General features: G+C 34.8%; 1 protein-coding gene across 5 annotated transcripts in view; it reads right to left on the reverse strand.

Moving 5' to 3' along the window:
• Positions 1–16,894, reverse strand: part of Sclt1 (sodium channel and clathrin linker 1) — a 183,094-nt gene that overhangs the window by 35,681 nt on the left and 130,519 nt on the right. For all 5 annotated transcript variants that reach the window (XR_010051460.1, XM_063260768.1, XM_013140782.3 and 2 more), the window contains 2 exons: positions 12,991–13,183; positions 9,403–9,599 (listed from right to left, as the gene is read on the reverse strand). Coding sequence is in view for 4 of the 5 variants with exons in the window: in XM_063260768.1 (XP_063116838.1) it covers positions 9,403–9,599; positions 12,991–13,183 (390 nt within the window). In the remaining variant the exon portion in view is untranslated. The remainder of the gene's footprint in view (positions 1–9,402; positions 9,600–12,990; positions 13,184–16,894) is intronic.

The following is a 16,894-nucleotide window of genomic DNA, read 5'->3' on the forward strand; positions in this document are numbered from 1 at the left end:
TTTAAATTCTTCTCTGACATTTTCTCCTTCCCAGTGAAACAGGAACTGAGGTCATCACTTGAAAGTGGTAACAGGGAGTTGCAAAAAATATGAGACAGAAGAGGCTATGAAATCATCATCAAATACGTAAAATACACAGAATGATCACCTTCAGCATTAAAGGTGCCCTGTATGAACATATTTTTTTTCTTTGCAGTGCTAGAGGTTGAACCCAGGGCGCTGGAGCACTAGGTAAGTGCTTTACTACCTGGAGCTCTTTGTAATCTTGAGTCTAAAGGGAGAGCAGCCAGGAGTATTATGCAGCTTCGGGAAGGGAGACAGGAGAATGAGTGAGATCTAACCTGGGCTGTCTTCACACAACAAAGCACAGAAAGTGAGAGAAAGGAGTAAAGAAAGAGGAAGGAGAGAGGAGTGGCAAAGACTATCCCCCTGGACCTTTTAAAAGCTCTGTTCTTTTACAAACAAACTGCCATTTCCCTTTTTTGCTTTTTCTGTTTAGCACTGATCTTATCACATCATATTGAATTTCTCTGGTTTACTGCTCTCTTTTCTGTTGGAATATGAGCTCCATAAGGGCAGGGACTTTTGCCTGTTTTGTTCACTACTCCTGACTTTGAAAAGAAGATTCCTTGCTGGATAATGGGCAGGGCAAGTGCTCAGCATCTGAAACTTGCCACCCTGCCCTGTTTAACAAAGCGCTTTACTGTCAAACAACTATTTTTTTTTCTCTTTTTAAAAATATTTAGTTCTTAACACTGCGTGTTCGCAGTACATAATGACTGATTCATTGTAGGGAACTGGTTCATGTACAGAACAAATCTCAATTCTTTTTTCCCTCCTTCCTTCCATCTGCCCTTTTTTATTCTACCCGCTTTTATTTTGCCAGCATCAGATTCATTTGTAAGTCCTCATAAAGTTAATTATCAGACATACAGATTAACGGTCCAACTAATAGGCCAAAAAAGTATAAAACACATAAGACACTGATGACTATTTTTTAAAGCACGGGGCACTTTGGGCATTATTTTCATCTTTAAACTATCGTGGCAGTATTAATTTCTTCTTATTACAATCCGGGGACCTTCAGGTGATAGTGACTTCTTTAAAATGTCCTTAAAAAGAAAATAATTAAAAAATGTAAAACAATGATAAATGAGACTGGAAACACAGAGGGGCCAGGCCAGGACATCCTCGGAGCCAGTGTCCTCCAGAGCCGGTGCTGGAGAGGGATTGGGGAGCACAATGGATTAGCTGAATTTCTTTCTAAACATCAGTTCCTGTATAAAGAGGAGTCTGGCTCAATGCAAAGCGAACACAGAGCTGGAACTCCAGAGGCCAGTCAGCAGGTGTCTGTGATAATCCAGGTAGGAGAGGGGCTGGCCTGAGCTGAGCTGGGGTAGTGCAGTGTAGGAAGACACGCAGATCTGAGAATTATCACGGAGGCGGAACCAGCCAGGCGAAGGAAAGGAGGCAGAGCGGGGCCCAGGATAATCTGCCCCTCTACTCCTATGGACCATATCCAGGTTGTTTTTAAGATCACGGTGACTGGAAGCTATGCAGCTACTTCCAGAGTATCTAAATTTTATTCAATGACTCTATACCACCAAAAACCCTCTAGAAAACAGTTTCTGTGTTCCAATGAATTAAGCCATGGTAGCATCCTCACAAGTAGCAGGACTGTGAGGGTTTCTGACACAGCGCTCATGCTTGAAACTCCTTTAAGTCTGTGATATCTGGAGTACCTACTTGGTTTGCTCACACAGCCAGTACTGTATTCCAGAATTAAAGCTGAAAGGACAATTCTTTATTCTTAAACTGCTGGCTAGCAAAGCTCTTTAAAAAACACACACTTCAGTAAATATCAAATAAATCTTTAAGCACTCAAAGAATACTTTTATGCACCCAATAGCATGTTATAATCTTTTATATTCACATTAATATTGATGTTCATGTAATCACATTCATTCAACAAATTTATGTGGTGTAACTTCTGGGAGACTGGCGTTTGCAGGCATGCATGCAGTTTACAGAGGTCTAAGTTATAAGACCAGTGTGTACTTGTTTAGATTTTAGAACAGAAGTTCAAACACAATTGGGTAAATAATCCAAGCCACATTTTGTCTTTTCCATTTTGGTTTTCTGGGTCAGTTTTCAGATTGGCCTTGAATTTATTAGGCAGCCCAGGCTGGCCTTGAACTTGCAGTGATCCTCCTGCCTCAGGCTCCTAAGTGCTGAGATTATAGGCATGTGCCACCACTTTTGTAGTCACATTGCTTTTAGTAACATTATCCCTTTGGAAGTAGGACCTTGATTAGGAGCAGATTTTTATTCAATTTATTATAATGCCTACATCCCAGATCACGTGTTCCTTTGATATCAACAATCTTCATAATAATTTTTAGAATGAGAAGGACTTTCAAAGGTTTGTAAGAAGAAAATTGCATAGTAAGACAATGGTACAATTATAGGAATCCAAATTTCTTAGTGAGGTGTCTTAAAATACTGAGGACATGTTGTCATACTTCATAAAATTCCAGTAAGTTTCACAAGCTAACATTTTGCAAAAAAGATCAAAATTGGACAGGGAATTTGGTCTAGAAAAGAAGCAGTAACTGAAAAATCCACTAGCTTCCATTTGTCCACTTATCGCTACGTTCTGGTACAGACAACCTTTCATGGCACAGGGATATAGCAGGGAACAAGAGACAAATCACTTTATTCCCTCGGGGAACACAGAAAAGATTAAAAAACCGTGAAAACCTTACATACAAAATATTATTACTGATAGTGAATGTTGCAGGGAGAACCATGGTGGGTAAAAAGGTAGATAAAACTTCCAAGGTTAAGGCCTTTATAGGATATTCATCTTGTGTTTCTAACGATCAGCTAGAAAGTGTCACTTAGTTTTACACTATCAGCTTGCTATAAAAATGAAAGGGAGATTTCAGGTATCTGCTTTTGTGTTTGGATGTTTTTGTGTAAATTTGTAAAATGAAGTATTAAAGATTTTAAAATGCATGATATAATTCTGAACTGAGTGAAGAGGCACAGTCAAGGTGCTAAGAGTCTTGCTGGACACATAAAGGGGAACCAAAACCCCAAATCAGAGAATACTTAGATATATATTTTCAGACAAGTTTACTAACACAGTGAAGAAGTATTCATAGTATAAATGAAGACAGCCATTATTCTCAATTCTTTTGGAGTAATCTACATAAGTGGAATTATCTGTATATTACTTTCAACACAAAAATAATGTTCAACCAAATTATTTCATACTTTTTTTTCTGAGAATGACAAACTAAATGTAATATGAACTGCAAGGGGTGTGCCTGTCTTCTTCTTAACACAAAATATCTACAAGTGACAAAAGCTTTCTCTGCATGAGCTTATGGTTTCTAATCACTACAGTCACTAGGCTACAAAGTACAATGTTACTTCTCTTTAATAAATTACTTTTAAAAGTTTCCTAGGAACTGTTGGCAGTACACGACAATTCCATTCCTTGTGCTCCGTTTACTTCCCTTCTGCTATGGTTTGTGTAGATGCCCCCCAAAGCCTCATCCTGTCATAGTGTTTTTGGAGGTGGCTGAATAGAAAGTGTGTGATTGATTAGTAATGCAACGCTGGGACTAAGGGTGGGTGACTGTTCAGGAGCCCACTGACTGGGTTATCATCCCAGGAGACTGGGCATGATGGAAGGGACAGAAAGAGGTTTGGCTCTCGTTTTATCTCTGTCTCTGTTTCTGTCTCTGTCTCTGTGTCTGTCTGTCTCTCTCTCTCTGTCATGCTTGTTGCTTTTGTGGTCTTCTGCCCATGAAGAATTACTCTCCTCTGTGAAGCCATCTGCCTTGGAATCAGCTGACTATGGACTGAAACCTTTACGAACTGTGAACTAAATAAACCTTTCCTCCCTTAGCTTTGGGCCTTGGGGATTTTGTCTTGGCAAGGAGAAAAGTGACTAAGACACCTTTCTTCCCCTCCCTCCCTCCGCCTCTGGTTCTCCCACCCCATTTTTCATTCTTGTTGATGTTATTTGTCTTAGCTCATAGTATGGCATACAGTGTTTACATTAACAGAGGTTATTAGGTTGTGTATACGGCACATCTTTATTTTTGTTATTTCCCCTTCCTGTCTTCCTCACACTTCACCCTTGTTCCCTTGGACTATTTCCCTATGGCAAGAAATTCATTTCCTTATCCCTTTCAATCAATCCCATATCATTTTTTGCTTTGTACTTTGTCTCACTCAAATGAGAGATACCATTCAGTATTTTAAGCTTATATGTCTGATTTTACTCAATATTATATTTCCCAAGTACATTCATCTTCTTGCAAATGTCTCAAATTTGTCCTTGTTTATAGCTAAGTAGTATTCCATTATATATGTATACCACATTTTGTTTTTTATCTAACCATCTGCTGATTGGTATATAGGCTGCTTCCAGAATTTAGCTGTTACAAATTGTGCTGTTATAAACATTGGTATACATTTTGCTGTAGTATGATGATTTAAGCTCTTTGAGGAAGATACTTAACAGGGGGGGATGACGGCTGAATCAAATGGAATTTCTAATTGCAATTCTTTGAGAAATCTCTACTCCATTTCCAAAATGGTCATACTGGTCTGCATTCCCACCAACAATGGAAAGGATTCCTTTTATACTACAGCCATGTGAGCATACATTATTGTTTGACTTCTTTTTTTCTTTTTTCTTTTTCCTCTTCATCAGTACCGGGGATCAAACTCACAACTGCCTGCTTGCAAGGCAGGTGCTTATGCCGCTGAGCTAAATACCCAGCCCCTATTGTTTGACTTCTTAATGGAGTCATTCTTTCCAAGTAACATGGAATCTTAGTGTGGTTTTAATATGCTTTTCTCTAATGGCTAGAAATGTTGAAAATTTTTGTATATACTTGTTGACATTTATATTTATCTTGCCCATTTCTTGAATGGGGTCTTTAACTTTAGTCAGTTTAATTCTTCTGAGTTCTTAGTGTATTCTAGATATGAGTCCTCTGTCTGAGAAGTACCTGGGAAAACTTTTTTTTACTATTCTGTAAGTTGTCTGTTTACTGATTCTTTTGTTCCACACAAGCTTTTTATAACCTTATTTATTTGCTTATAATCTTATTTGCTGATCCTTGCTGCTATGTCTTGTGCAATTGAGGTTTTGTTTACAAAATAAATCACTGTAGTAGTGTGCATTGAGGATAGACAAAGGGGTGAAATGTAACCGCAAGGATTATCATACAGAAGTGTGTGACTGAATCTGTTGATGCTGTTATAGCCAGAAGTAATTCTTTCAGTAAAACAGGGACAGAGTCCAAATCACTTAAAGTAAATAATAAGAGTAAATACTTGCACTGGACATACAAAGCTGAAAATTTTTCACAGGAGGCAATACTCTGCTAAAAATTTCCGTATAAAACACAAACTCTCCTCAGTTTTCTAGTCCTCAACCTGCAGTACACCCACCCCCACCCCATGGAGGGGAAAAAAGAGAGACATCTGAGAATCGGAAAGCAAGGCAAGAGAAGATCCCTGAGTGCACTCAGCTCTCCCAAGTCAGAGGAAGGGCCCACAAAAGGACAGGAAAAGAATGCCAGGGAGCAGAACTCCGTGAAAAGTTCACAGGCAGGATGAAGAACATAGATAGATTCAAAGAGAAAACGAACCAAAGGTTCACAGCATTTTACCCAGTATGCCCATAGTGACTTTTTGGGAAACAAGTACTAAAGAACAAGATGGGCTGATCAACACAGTTCAAAATTTGACAGATTCAACAAGGATGTGGAATACTTGAAAAAAAAAATCACACAAATATCTGAAGTGAAAAACTGTAGAATTTATAAATTGCAGAAATGAAGTAATACGAAGACAGAGTGTTGATACTGAGGACAAAATAGTGAATTATGATGAAGAGTTTGAAGAAGCTAAAAAGAAAACAATGGATCAAGACGGGATTAACCAGCAACTACTACACGACAATAACAAGATCAATCTAAAGTTAACTAGAGTTAGAGAAAAACTAGAAGACAGCACAGATGAATTTATTAACAGGTGTACAGAAGTCATAGAAAAAAATCTTCCAAATATAAGGAAAGAGATTAAAATACAAATAAACAACACTTATAGAACACCAAACAATTATGATGACAGAAGAAGCTCAAGAAAGCACACCCTTATTAAATTATCAGATAGTCAGATAGCCAGCAAAAAAAACTCCAAAACAGCAACAAAACCCCAGAATTTAACAAGCAGTTAGAGAACAACAAAAAATCATGTGCAAAGGTAAACCAATTAGAATCACAGCAGACTTTTCAACACAAACCCTAAATGCCAGGAAAGCTTGGAAAGAAGTACTTCTAACCGTTAAAATAATTAATTTCCAACCCAGACTAATTTATCCAGCAAACCTATCCTTCAAAATAGATGGAAAAATAAGGTATTTCCATGAAAAAAGACCGGCTCAAATGATATGAGTCCTAAACCAGCTCTTCAGAAAATCTCTAATCTACAAATTAGGCACAAAAGAGATTAATGATAATAACAAAATAAAATAAGATATATTAAATAATGTATCTCTTATAGAATAAGAGATATTTATTATATTTATATATATGTTATATATAATATAATACATGTTATATATAATATGTATATATTGAAACATAAATAAACTGTTCCTGGAATTTTTCACTTAATATTTTTGGACCATGTTTGACCACAGGTAAATGAAGCTATGGAAAAGTTTTATTTTTGAAATATTTGATGCTAGTATGCAGATCACTGATTTTTGAATATTCATCTAATAATTTGTCTATCAATTATTTTGGACTTTTTGCATATATAACCACGTAGTCTGTTAAGGATGATTGACTTATTTATCAATCTTTGATTCTTTTTTCTTGTCATACAAATACTGACTGGAACATCCAGGACAAAGAAGAACAGAAGAGGTAACATTGTATTTTGTCATTTTCTTCATCTTATTAATGTATTTTGTCACTAAGAATCATGTTTGCTGTAGAATAGACAACTTTACAAACTTAAAAAAGATTCAATTACTAGTTTGCCAAGATTTAAGAAAAAAATCTGAGTGGTTATTAAATTTTATCAAATGCCTTTTCTTGTATCTATTAAAATCTTATGGTGTTACACAGTCTTGATATATTTGATGCTATAGCATATGAAGTTATATTCAAATATTCAAAGAAAAAGACTCTATGGTAACTACTATTAAGTCGGTTTATTTGGTGGTGAAGCACTAGGTTGCTGAAAGTGTCATGCTTTAACCTGTATTGTTATGTTGTTATGCCCCCTTTTATCTCATCCTCTCCCTTATTCATTAAAAAACCATTTAATTTAAAAAAAATATATCAACCAATAAAAAATGCTCCTGGTTCTGTAGGGAAAAAGAAACCCTTTACAACTGTTGGTTAGAGAGTAGATTAGTATAAACACTGTGGAAATCAGTGTGGAGATTCCTCCAAAAATTAGGATTAGAGGTCCCATTCAACCCAGGTATTCCCCTTCTGTGTATCTTCCCAGAATGACTGAAAAACATCACACCACAGTGACATATGTGAAACCATAGGTTCAAAATATACCATAGTCACTGTGAAATGGGAGGAAACTGTTTAATAAAAAGAAGAAACTAAGAGGAAAAGAGAAAGGATAGAAGGGAAAAGAAAAAAAGTGCAAGTTGGTTATACCATTAGTGTCACTTAGTTCACTCAATAGGAAAGGTTGTGCTAATATTGATTGAAGTAATTTTTATGCCCATATTTTGTACTTGAGTGACTAAAGATAATGTTGTATAATTTATTAACAATTGCCACTTTTTCATTATTTTGTTGTGAAAATTTGTTTTACCTTTTCTTCTTAATATTAACAAATAAAGTAATAAATTAAAAAAACTTATGATTTTTCTCTTTTAATGACAATATGGTAAATAATGTCAGCTGATTTTCTTATACCAACTTTGCACTCCTCAGATAGAGCTCAACTGAGAATGATCCTTTTTCTACTTCTTTTAACGCTTTCAGTAAATTAAAAAAAATCTAAACATTTAACTCATATTCATGGCTATGAGCTACTCCAATTAATTGCAAGCAGAAATCTTTTTCATTTTAAATAAATTTCAATTCACCATTCAGCATGTGAACCCGAAGTTCCTCTTGTCACCGTGCCAAGGTGAAAGGTTCATTCTCAGATCTCACATGTATCTATTAGCAGATTTTTACAAAACGTAATGGTTAAGGACATGCTGTTTCTTCACAACTGAATTTGAGAAAGTTCCGTAAGCTCTCTTGGCCTGTTTCCCTATCTATAAAGCACAATTGACGTTACACACTTAGTAGGGGTATTGTGAAAATTAAGTGATACCCATTGCTTATGACAATATACACGGTACATGTTCAGTAAACAGCACTTATCACTGCTTATTTCCTTTTTGAAAAAGTACTTTCAGAAAGAATTTTTTAACAAGCATTTTACTTTGATTCTTATTTCTCTGAATACTCTGTTAGTCTCTTGAGAGAATCCTAAAGTTTAAATTCTGCCACTTGATCCTCAGACAGCTTCACTTCTCTATGGATTTAATATATTCTCATTCCATGCCTTTAAAAATCCTGTGTATGTCGATGCTTGCCACCTTCACAGCTCCTGTTGTGATCTGTTAAACTTACACATACGAATGGCCAGTGCAAGCCTGACATACTCGCTAGGCTGTTCACCTTTAACATGGCCCAAAGCAAACTTTTAAAACCCAGTCCTAACCACCATGATTTTATACTTGGATCTTTACCGTGTCTTTGAATCTTTACAACCTATGTAGTTTTAAAATGTATTTTATTTTTTGAGCAATTTTAGGTTAAGTCTATTCATCATACAGCACTCAAAGTCATCTGTTGATTATTTAAGACATCATTTTGTTCAGCGCCTTCTGACCTCATGCCCATTTGAAGTTTTAGAGCTTCCCATTTCGTTCAGCACAAAATCTTAAGCTTGTTCTACGGAAGGGGTGGAAAACTTTTTTCTTAAAGGGTCAAGATAGCAAACATGTTAGGTTTTGCATGTTAAATGGATCCTGCACCTACAGAATACTATATAGGTTATATCTATACATAGAAAGATCATAAACTGTCATGTGCAACAAAAATCACAGAATTTAGTGGAATATACATGAAATTTACAAAAATATACACTTACTGTAATTTACAATGTTTAACATATTTTTACAGTAGTCCAACAAATATTTGCTGAACAAAAAAGAAAAAAGTTTAAGTACAAGGTACAGATTTACACATTTTTACAAAAATATTATGGCAAGAACATAAACTACAGGTTTAAATAACTTATTCTCTACAACATGTCAATGATTAATAGTAGACTTACTTTAGATTGCTGATTCTGATTTCTGCACTTTCTGTGAGTTTCTTTGTTTCTTCTTTCCATCTATTGGCTGCCTTCTGTTGAGTTGCTAAGAGATGCCTCAGTTCAATAGTGGAATTTCGATTACTGTCTTCCATCTCTCTTAACTGAACTTCAAACCCATGTTCCTTTATTGAAAATTCATGCTCCATTGTACTGATCTAAAGAAGAAAATTCACACACTAAGTTTTCCCTAGTATTCTAAGAGCTATAGTGATCAATGTAATACACAAGTGATTTATTGTGTTGTCTGAACTTTAGAAATTTATGTAAGAAATTAACTTTTGTAATAGTCTTTATCACAAATAAATACATCCTGTATTATAATAAAAATGATTTGATGTAAACTTATGACAGACCATATTTTTTTGCAACCCTTCCCTAAAATTAAATGCTGGTAGTTAAAAAAATACAATTTAAAGCTATTTTTTAATTTAATTTTACATTTGCTGTCAGAATCCACCAAAAAAAAAGTCCACACTCTTAGTTCTTAGTAAGTCATTTTTGATTTTTATACTTTCAGATTATTTTTCAAAGGGCTTTGTACAGTAAAACACACACACACACACACACAGGAATTTCATTATCATTTCAGTTGTAATATTACTAAACAATGTATTTTTTTCAGGAAAAAAATCACACAGGAATTTCTTCACTATGTTTCTGGGAATTTACAGTACTGCACTAATAAGACCTTATTAAGAATGAAAGTACAGCCTAGAAGCTTTCTCAGTTGGGGTTCAGGGAGAGATTTACATTCTAATTCTTTAAGGCATCTCATTATGTAATTAGTTACTTTCCTCATCTGCTCCTAAAATGGAATACCTGCGTACAAGCATCAGAACAACCGAGAAAACAGTCAATGGAATGATTTTTTTGTGTTCTGTGGTTAAGAAGCAAACCTTAGTGAGTCTTAAGCATTTGTTCTATTTATTAAAATCATATCCCTTCCTTCCCTTTAAAAGCTATAAAAATAGTTTTAAATATTTTATATGATAATCTGTCAATATTCCCACTTGTCATTTCTTCCATTTTTATTTTGTTAACAGTTGTTAATTCAGGGTTCACCTACATTTCTTATCAGTATATTACAGTATCATTAAGTTTTAAATTGTTAATCTATACCTGTTAAACATTTTGTGAGATGAAGGTATAATATTTCTGCCCTAGTATATACTTACTTGTTTGTCTTTAAATTTTAGAAATGCTTTAGTATGGGAAGCTTTGGGCATACACAAAATATAATGAATTCTTGTTTTCCCATTACCCAACTTCCATAATCACCACTATCAAACTCACAGCCACCTTTGTTTTACCTACGGTGCTGTCTATTCCCCTCTTCTGAGATTTGTTTGACTTCCCACGTAGTATGTCAGTTTTAAGGCAAGATAAAGTTTTTACCCACACTGACAAAGTCACCCAGATTCGGATCTCCCAGAAGGCTCCCTCATACTCCGTTGATCAGTGTCTGCTCATTTAAAAGGTCACCACTATTCTCAAAATGTCCTTACAGGTACCTGGACCTGTTCTTCACTCTTAGATGCTGAAATAATAGAACACAGGCTTTTTGATTTCTAGCTTCCCTAACAGTATATCTGTAAAATCCATTCACTAGTGCTTACAAACGTATTTGCTTATAACATATTGCTTATAAACATTATTTGTCATTGCTGCATCTAGTCTACTGCATGAATATCTTACGACTTCATTACACAACCTCATGGTGATGACATTAGAGTTCAGTGTTTTGATTTGATTAGTTTTTATGAACATTCATATAACTCATAGTGGTTGTGTGTATAGACAGGATTATTTAATATAGGAAGTATGTCTACCCTTAAAAGACACTGCTAAATGATGGCTGTTCCATTCACATTTCCACCAGTACTGTATTAAAGTTCCATTAACTTACATACTTATTAATACTTGATATTGTCAGTTTTTAACATTTTAGCCATTCTGGTAGATGTGTAGTGTTACCTCTTTGCAGTTTGAATTTGCATTCATGTCCATAATTATGAATTTGAATATATTTGAATATATTCTCTTTTATGAAATACCTATATCTTTTGGCTCATTTTTGGAAATGGATCATATGCTTTTGCTTATTGTTGGCTATTTTCCTCTTATTAATTTTTTTTTTTACTAATTGGTAGAAGTTTTTATATTGCAGAGGTGAGGGTTTCTTTTTTTGGTTTTATGTATTTTAAATACTTTCTCCAGCTTTTCATTATCTTGAAAATAATGAAAAGCATTATCTTGATGACTAAAAAAACCTTGATTTTAATGAAATCCAATTCATTTATCTTTTCATTATCATTAGGGCTTTTTGTGTTCTGCAAGAAATTTTTTTCTACACAAGAACATAAAAGATTTTCCTAGAAATTCCAGGGTTTCATCTTTCACATTTTAGGTCTACACCATAGTTCAAATTAATTTGCACATACAATTAAGGAGTCAAGGTTTAGTTTTTAAATGGGCCTAATAAATCTAGTATCATTTATTGTGAAAATAGCTTACTGTACTACAGTTGTGCTTTCATTTTAGATAGTATGATTATTAAAAATGAGTTCATTCTGGACTCAATTTAATGCTATCGATCAACCTATTATAAGACGTTGAAAACACAACGACTTAATTACTGTGGCTTTATATTTAGTATGAGTCTTTTCCTTATCCTTTAATGACTTCACACAGCTAAAAGCATAATGTACAAACTTCTTTGCATGATGGGTTAGTGTCTCTTTTTCATTTCAGAGTTCATGCTTTTAGAAATACCTAAGTGTCTGACACATGCTATAGGAGGCATTCATTAAATATATGTTGGTGTGAATCAGGTGGGAATGTAACTTGAGTCACTGCAGCAGGAATAAAAGGAAAACACTAATGCTACCACCTTGTATCCTTGGAAGGTTTTATCATAAAGAATTATTTCCATGTTTTATAGAAGTCTCGTGGAATGGAAAAAAGTAAATGACATGCTGAGTTTTCTGAAACTCTCTTAACCAGATTATCATGTTCCCGTTACTGAAGCATGTAAGCACAGAATGAGAGGGAGACAAAAGTCAGGGAAGTTTTATTTTTAGATGAGACTTTTGTTCCCTGCCTTCTTCCTTGCATGAAGGCTTTAGACTATTTATGAGTGGTTCTCAAATCACACTGACATATCACACTCTTACAGTTAGTTTTAGAGAAGTTCAATTTTTGAGAGGCTGTAATAAAGGGAGAAGAGAGCAAGGCAGTCTGTAAAGTTATCTAATCTGTGGTTTGCTAGTGTTGCTTAAATTACTTTGCCAGGAATATCAGTGTATTTCATGGTTGGAAAAGAATTCTTTGTGTGTGTGTGCAGATAGTGAAGGCAATCATTTTCAAGTGTGCTTGCCAAGTTTTACAATACAGAAATGACTGGTTAACACTGAATTATGATTTAGTGCTATCTGATGAGAAGGGGAAAAAAAGGTCTGAAAATGTTTTACCAGGTCTCTATACTTTTTTCTCCACTCTCTACTTTTTCTCAAAACCACATCTAACTCTAACAAGTCTTAAAAATACCTTTAATTTTGCCTTTTTTTGAGCCTCCAGAGCAATCTTTCTTAAATGGTCGGTTTCCTTGTGTAACTGCTCATTTTCTTGCTGAAGTTTAAGCCTTTGTTCACTGACAAAGCTGCAGTTTTCTCTTTCTGACTCCAACACATTTTGAAGTTTCTGAATCATTTCATGGGAACGTGATATCTCTTCTGAGGAACTGATTAAAAAAAAAACACAGAAAGTAAAAAAGGAGTTTTAATGATCTGAACTAGAAACCAAGATACCTGTCTGCATTTTATGGCATAGGCTTTTGTTTTCTTAATTCTGAGTCATTTCTTTTCACTTTAGACTTAGTGGTTTCAAAACTTTATGTAATATCACAAAAATACACTTAATTTAACAATCTTAACTAAGAATAGATAAATTGAGCTCATTCATCTAGAAAATCAATATGAAATGGCTTTCAAATTTTTATTTACACTGTAGAAGGGCTTTTCAAGGGAATAAACTGAAGGCAATAGTAAAAATGAAGCAGAGAGGTAATCAAAACTCCTCCATCAATCAGCTCCACAGGAAAACTCAAGAGCTGACTACAGTACTAGATTATAATGATAAATTTTTATTTTCAGGTTTCAGAAATAGTCTTCATAAATTCTAGTTCTGTATTAGGCATGGTGGTGAAGTTTAAATTAAAAATGCTTAGAGTAAAATGTACATTGCTAATAACGCTCCTCAAAATACCCTGCTCCTGGTTGTTTTGAACAAATTTATTCCATTGTTTCTGCCACTTTCTGAAGCAACTCCATAAAAGCAATTTTTTTAGTGAATATTTTCAGTTGTGCTGTTTTGACTTCCATCATGTTCTGAATCGATTCAAAATGTTTATCTTTTTTTTTTTTTTACTTTGGGGAAGATCCACAAGTCTCCTAGTGAACAAGGTGGATGAGGGTACACCATAATGTTTTTGGAAGCCCTCCTTTCCACTGGATGGCACCATATTTTCAATCATACCTCATACAGACTCTCAGGAAAGAGGATTTTATGAACTGCTTCAGAAAATAGTAAGAATGATGAGATAAGCATACTCAAAGTAAGGGCATTATTCTGAGTGGGATTAATGACAGTATGTCTAATTATTTTCTTTAAAAGTGGAACATTCATCATATATTTTGATCACACATTGTACAAACAACTTTCATATGGTTGCATTTCTACCACCATGAACTGTTATGCTCTATGCTTATCGCCCTAGTAACCATGTACCTGGAGCATCGACCACATTGTTATAAATTTGTTATAAATTAACTTAGGCGTTGCCATACTGTTCTATATGCGCCATCACCTTAGTAACCCATTTGCTGTGTCAACCATTGTTCCCTTTGTGAGAGACAAATGATGCTGTGTCGGTCTTTGTTCACTTTATGAGAAACAAATGTTCCTGGAACTAGAAGACCAAGGGCTGTAACTTAAAAAAAAAAAAGGGCTAACCACCAACTGCGAAGTGTCTCTGACCTCAAGCAAAGAGAAACAAAGGCCTTTCTAATTCCTGCTCTGTCATGTCACTTGGTTAATGTGCTATAAAAATCTGTCAAAATTCTGACTCAGTTGCATAGCTTTGCAAATTCCATCTGCACTGTGTCGCTGGGCCAGCTAAAATAAAAGCGTTTCTTTTAAAAAGACATTGTCTTGGGCTGGGGATTTAGCTTAGCAGCATAAGTGCCTGCCTTGCAAGCAGGCAGTCGTGAATTCGATCCCTGGTACCGATAAAAACGAAAAAGACAAAAAAAAAAAAAAGACATTGTCTTGCCCCGTTTTTCATATCGGGCCTTTTTGGGTGAACCACACTTTTAAAGTCTGCTGTGAGGGTGCAGCTTGCTCATATCTACCAACACATTAGGTGGTGACAGTGATTTTATCTGACTGTGACCTCAGCCACTCCAGATTGTTGTTCTCCAGCTCCTTCTACATTGTAAGTTTTGATTCCTACATTAAACATTTTATTCTCATAAAATTTGTACCTCTTTTTTCCTATCTAAATCTTAGGTGATGAAGTGTCTAATGAATGATGTAGCCAGGCAACGCTAATAAGGATGTTAACATCACAGATGCTAAAACCAGAAATAACTACACATTATGGGCCTGCTAACAGAAGTCTACAATATTATTATCTGTGAAATATTCTTACACAAAAAAATGAAAGGAAGATCAGATCAAGGCTCTTAGTCTAATTACATTTTTTAGACATTATATGGGACAGAGAAATAAAGTAAATCACATCACATCACACACACATATATATATGTAATAAAGGAAATTCTACAGTACAAAATGAATGACCTTTCTTTTCTTTCTTTTCTTTCTTTTTCTTTCTTTCTTTCTTTCTTTCTTTCTCTCTCTCTCTCTTTCTTTCTTTCTTTCTCTCTCTCTCTCTCTCTCTCTTTCTTTCTTTCTTTCTTTCTTTCTTTCTTTCTTTCTTTCTTATTTATTTATTTATTTTTGGTACCAGGAATTGAACTCAGGACCTCACAATTGCAAGTGCTTTGCTGCTAAACTATATTCTTGGCTGTTAACTGCTTTTCAACAAATTATTTGAAGACAAAGAAAAAAAACAGAGAAAGGATGAATAAGAAAACTTAAGAAACATGACACCTAGCATTCCTAAAGTCAGAAGTGGACAGGAGAGCTCGCAGACACTCAAGAGAAATCATTTGAACCAACTTGACTGTAGCAAAACATTTTGAAGTATACCTCAAAGTGCATGTGAATGAAAACTTGCACTGAAGAGAAACTGTGTGTAGAGAATACGGAAAAGCCTCCAAGGCTTTCGCACACGCTAGTGACCTGTGAGAACTTGTACTGGAAAGAAGTACATTACTTATAGAGAATGTGTGAAAATATTCAGTAATTCCTATTTCCTTATAAAAGCAAGAGAACTCCCTGAGAAGAGCCTGTAAATATACTGAGGGGCTAATCTTTACCCTTTACTGAACACTTAAATAGAAGCTTCCTGCATGAAAGGAACATGGGAAAGCTTTTCACTTATAAAGTACAAGCTGGGAAAGAAGTCTTATACATGTGAGGTTTGTGGGGAAGGCTTTAGATCATCCTCACAACCGTACCTAACAGAAGAATCCACACTGACAACAACGCTGTGGAAGTAAGAAAAATGGGAAAGTCCTCAATGCTTAGTGTAAGCTCTCACACAGACAAGAAACATCACAAGGTAATGCATGTAGGAAAGTCTTTAGAAAATTTGCATTATCTAATGTGTACACCAGAGAAAAGCCTTATGAAAGTCAAGAATGCAGAAAAGACTTTATATGTTACTGTACCTTAATAAACATGAATAAACTCACTGCAGATGGAAGCCCCATATAGGCACACAAAGAACACAGAAAAGCTATAATCGCCACTAAAAACTTAATATTTACATACAAATTCACATATGAACTAAGGACTATAAAACAGACTTCAATTATTACTCCTCTTTTAGGAAAGTCATGGGAATCAATCCAAACTGAAGTGAAATATTATTAATGTAAGGAAGTAGTATGACCTTAGATTATTACTTTTCCCTTGGAAATAAGTAAAAGCTCATAAGGAAGAAAAGCTACATTAATGTGAAGAATGTTAGAAATCCATTATTCTTTCCTTACATCTTAAAATTCATGAATGAACTTACAGCAGAGAAATATCTTATAAATGTAGGAAATGTGGAAAAATATTCATTTCCTTTCTATCCCTGAGGAAAGGTATGAACATACAACTATAAAGAATCCTTATGAATACAAGGAATGTGGGAAAACCTTCAGTTTTCTTTGGATACTTAAGAAACATGCAAACTCACAGGAGAAAGAAACATTATGAATAAAGAAAACAGGAATGTGAAAAGTTAGCCTTGAGAAAATTTTTGCATAAATATAAGGAA

This window comes from Cavia porcellus, unplaced genomic scaffold, assembly GCF_034190915.1.
Source record: "Cavia porcellus strain 051 isolate PalLab524CR breed Dunkin Hartley unplaced genomic scaffold, mCavPor4.1 scaffold_14, whole genome shotgun sequence".
Classification (NCBI taxonomy): Eukaryota; Metazoa; Chordata; class Mammalia; order Rodentia; family Caviidae; genus Cavia; species Cavia porcellus.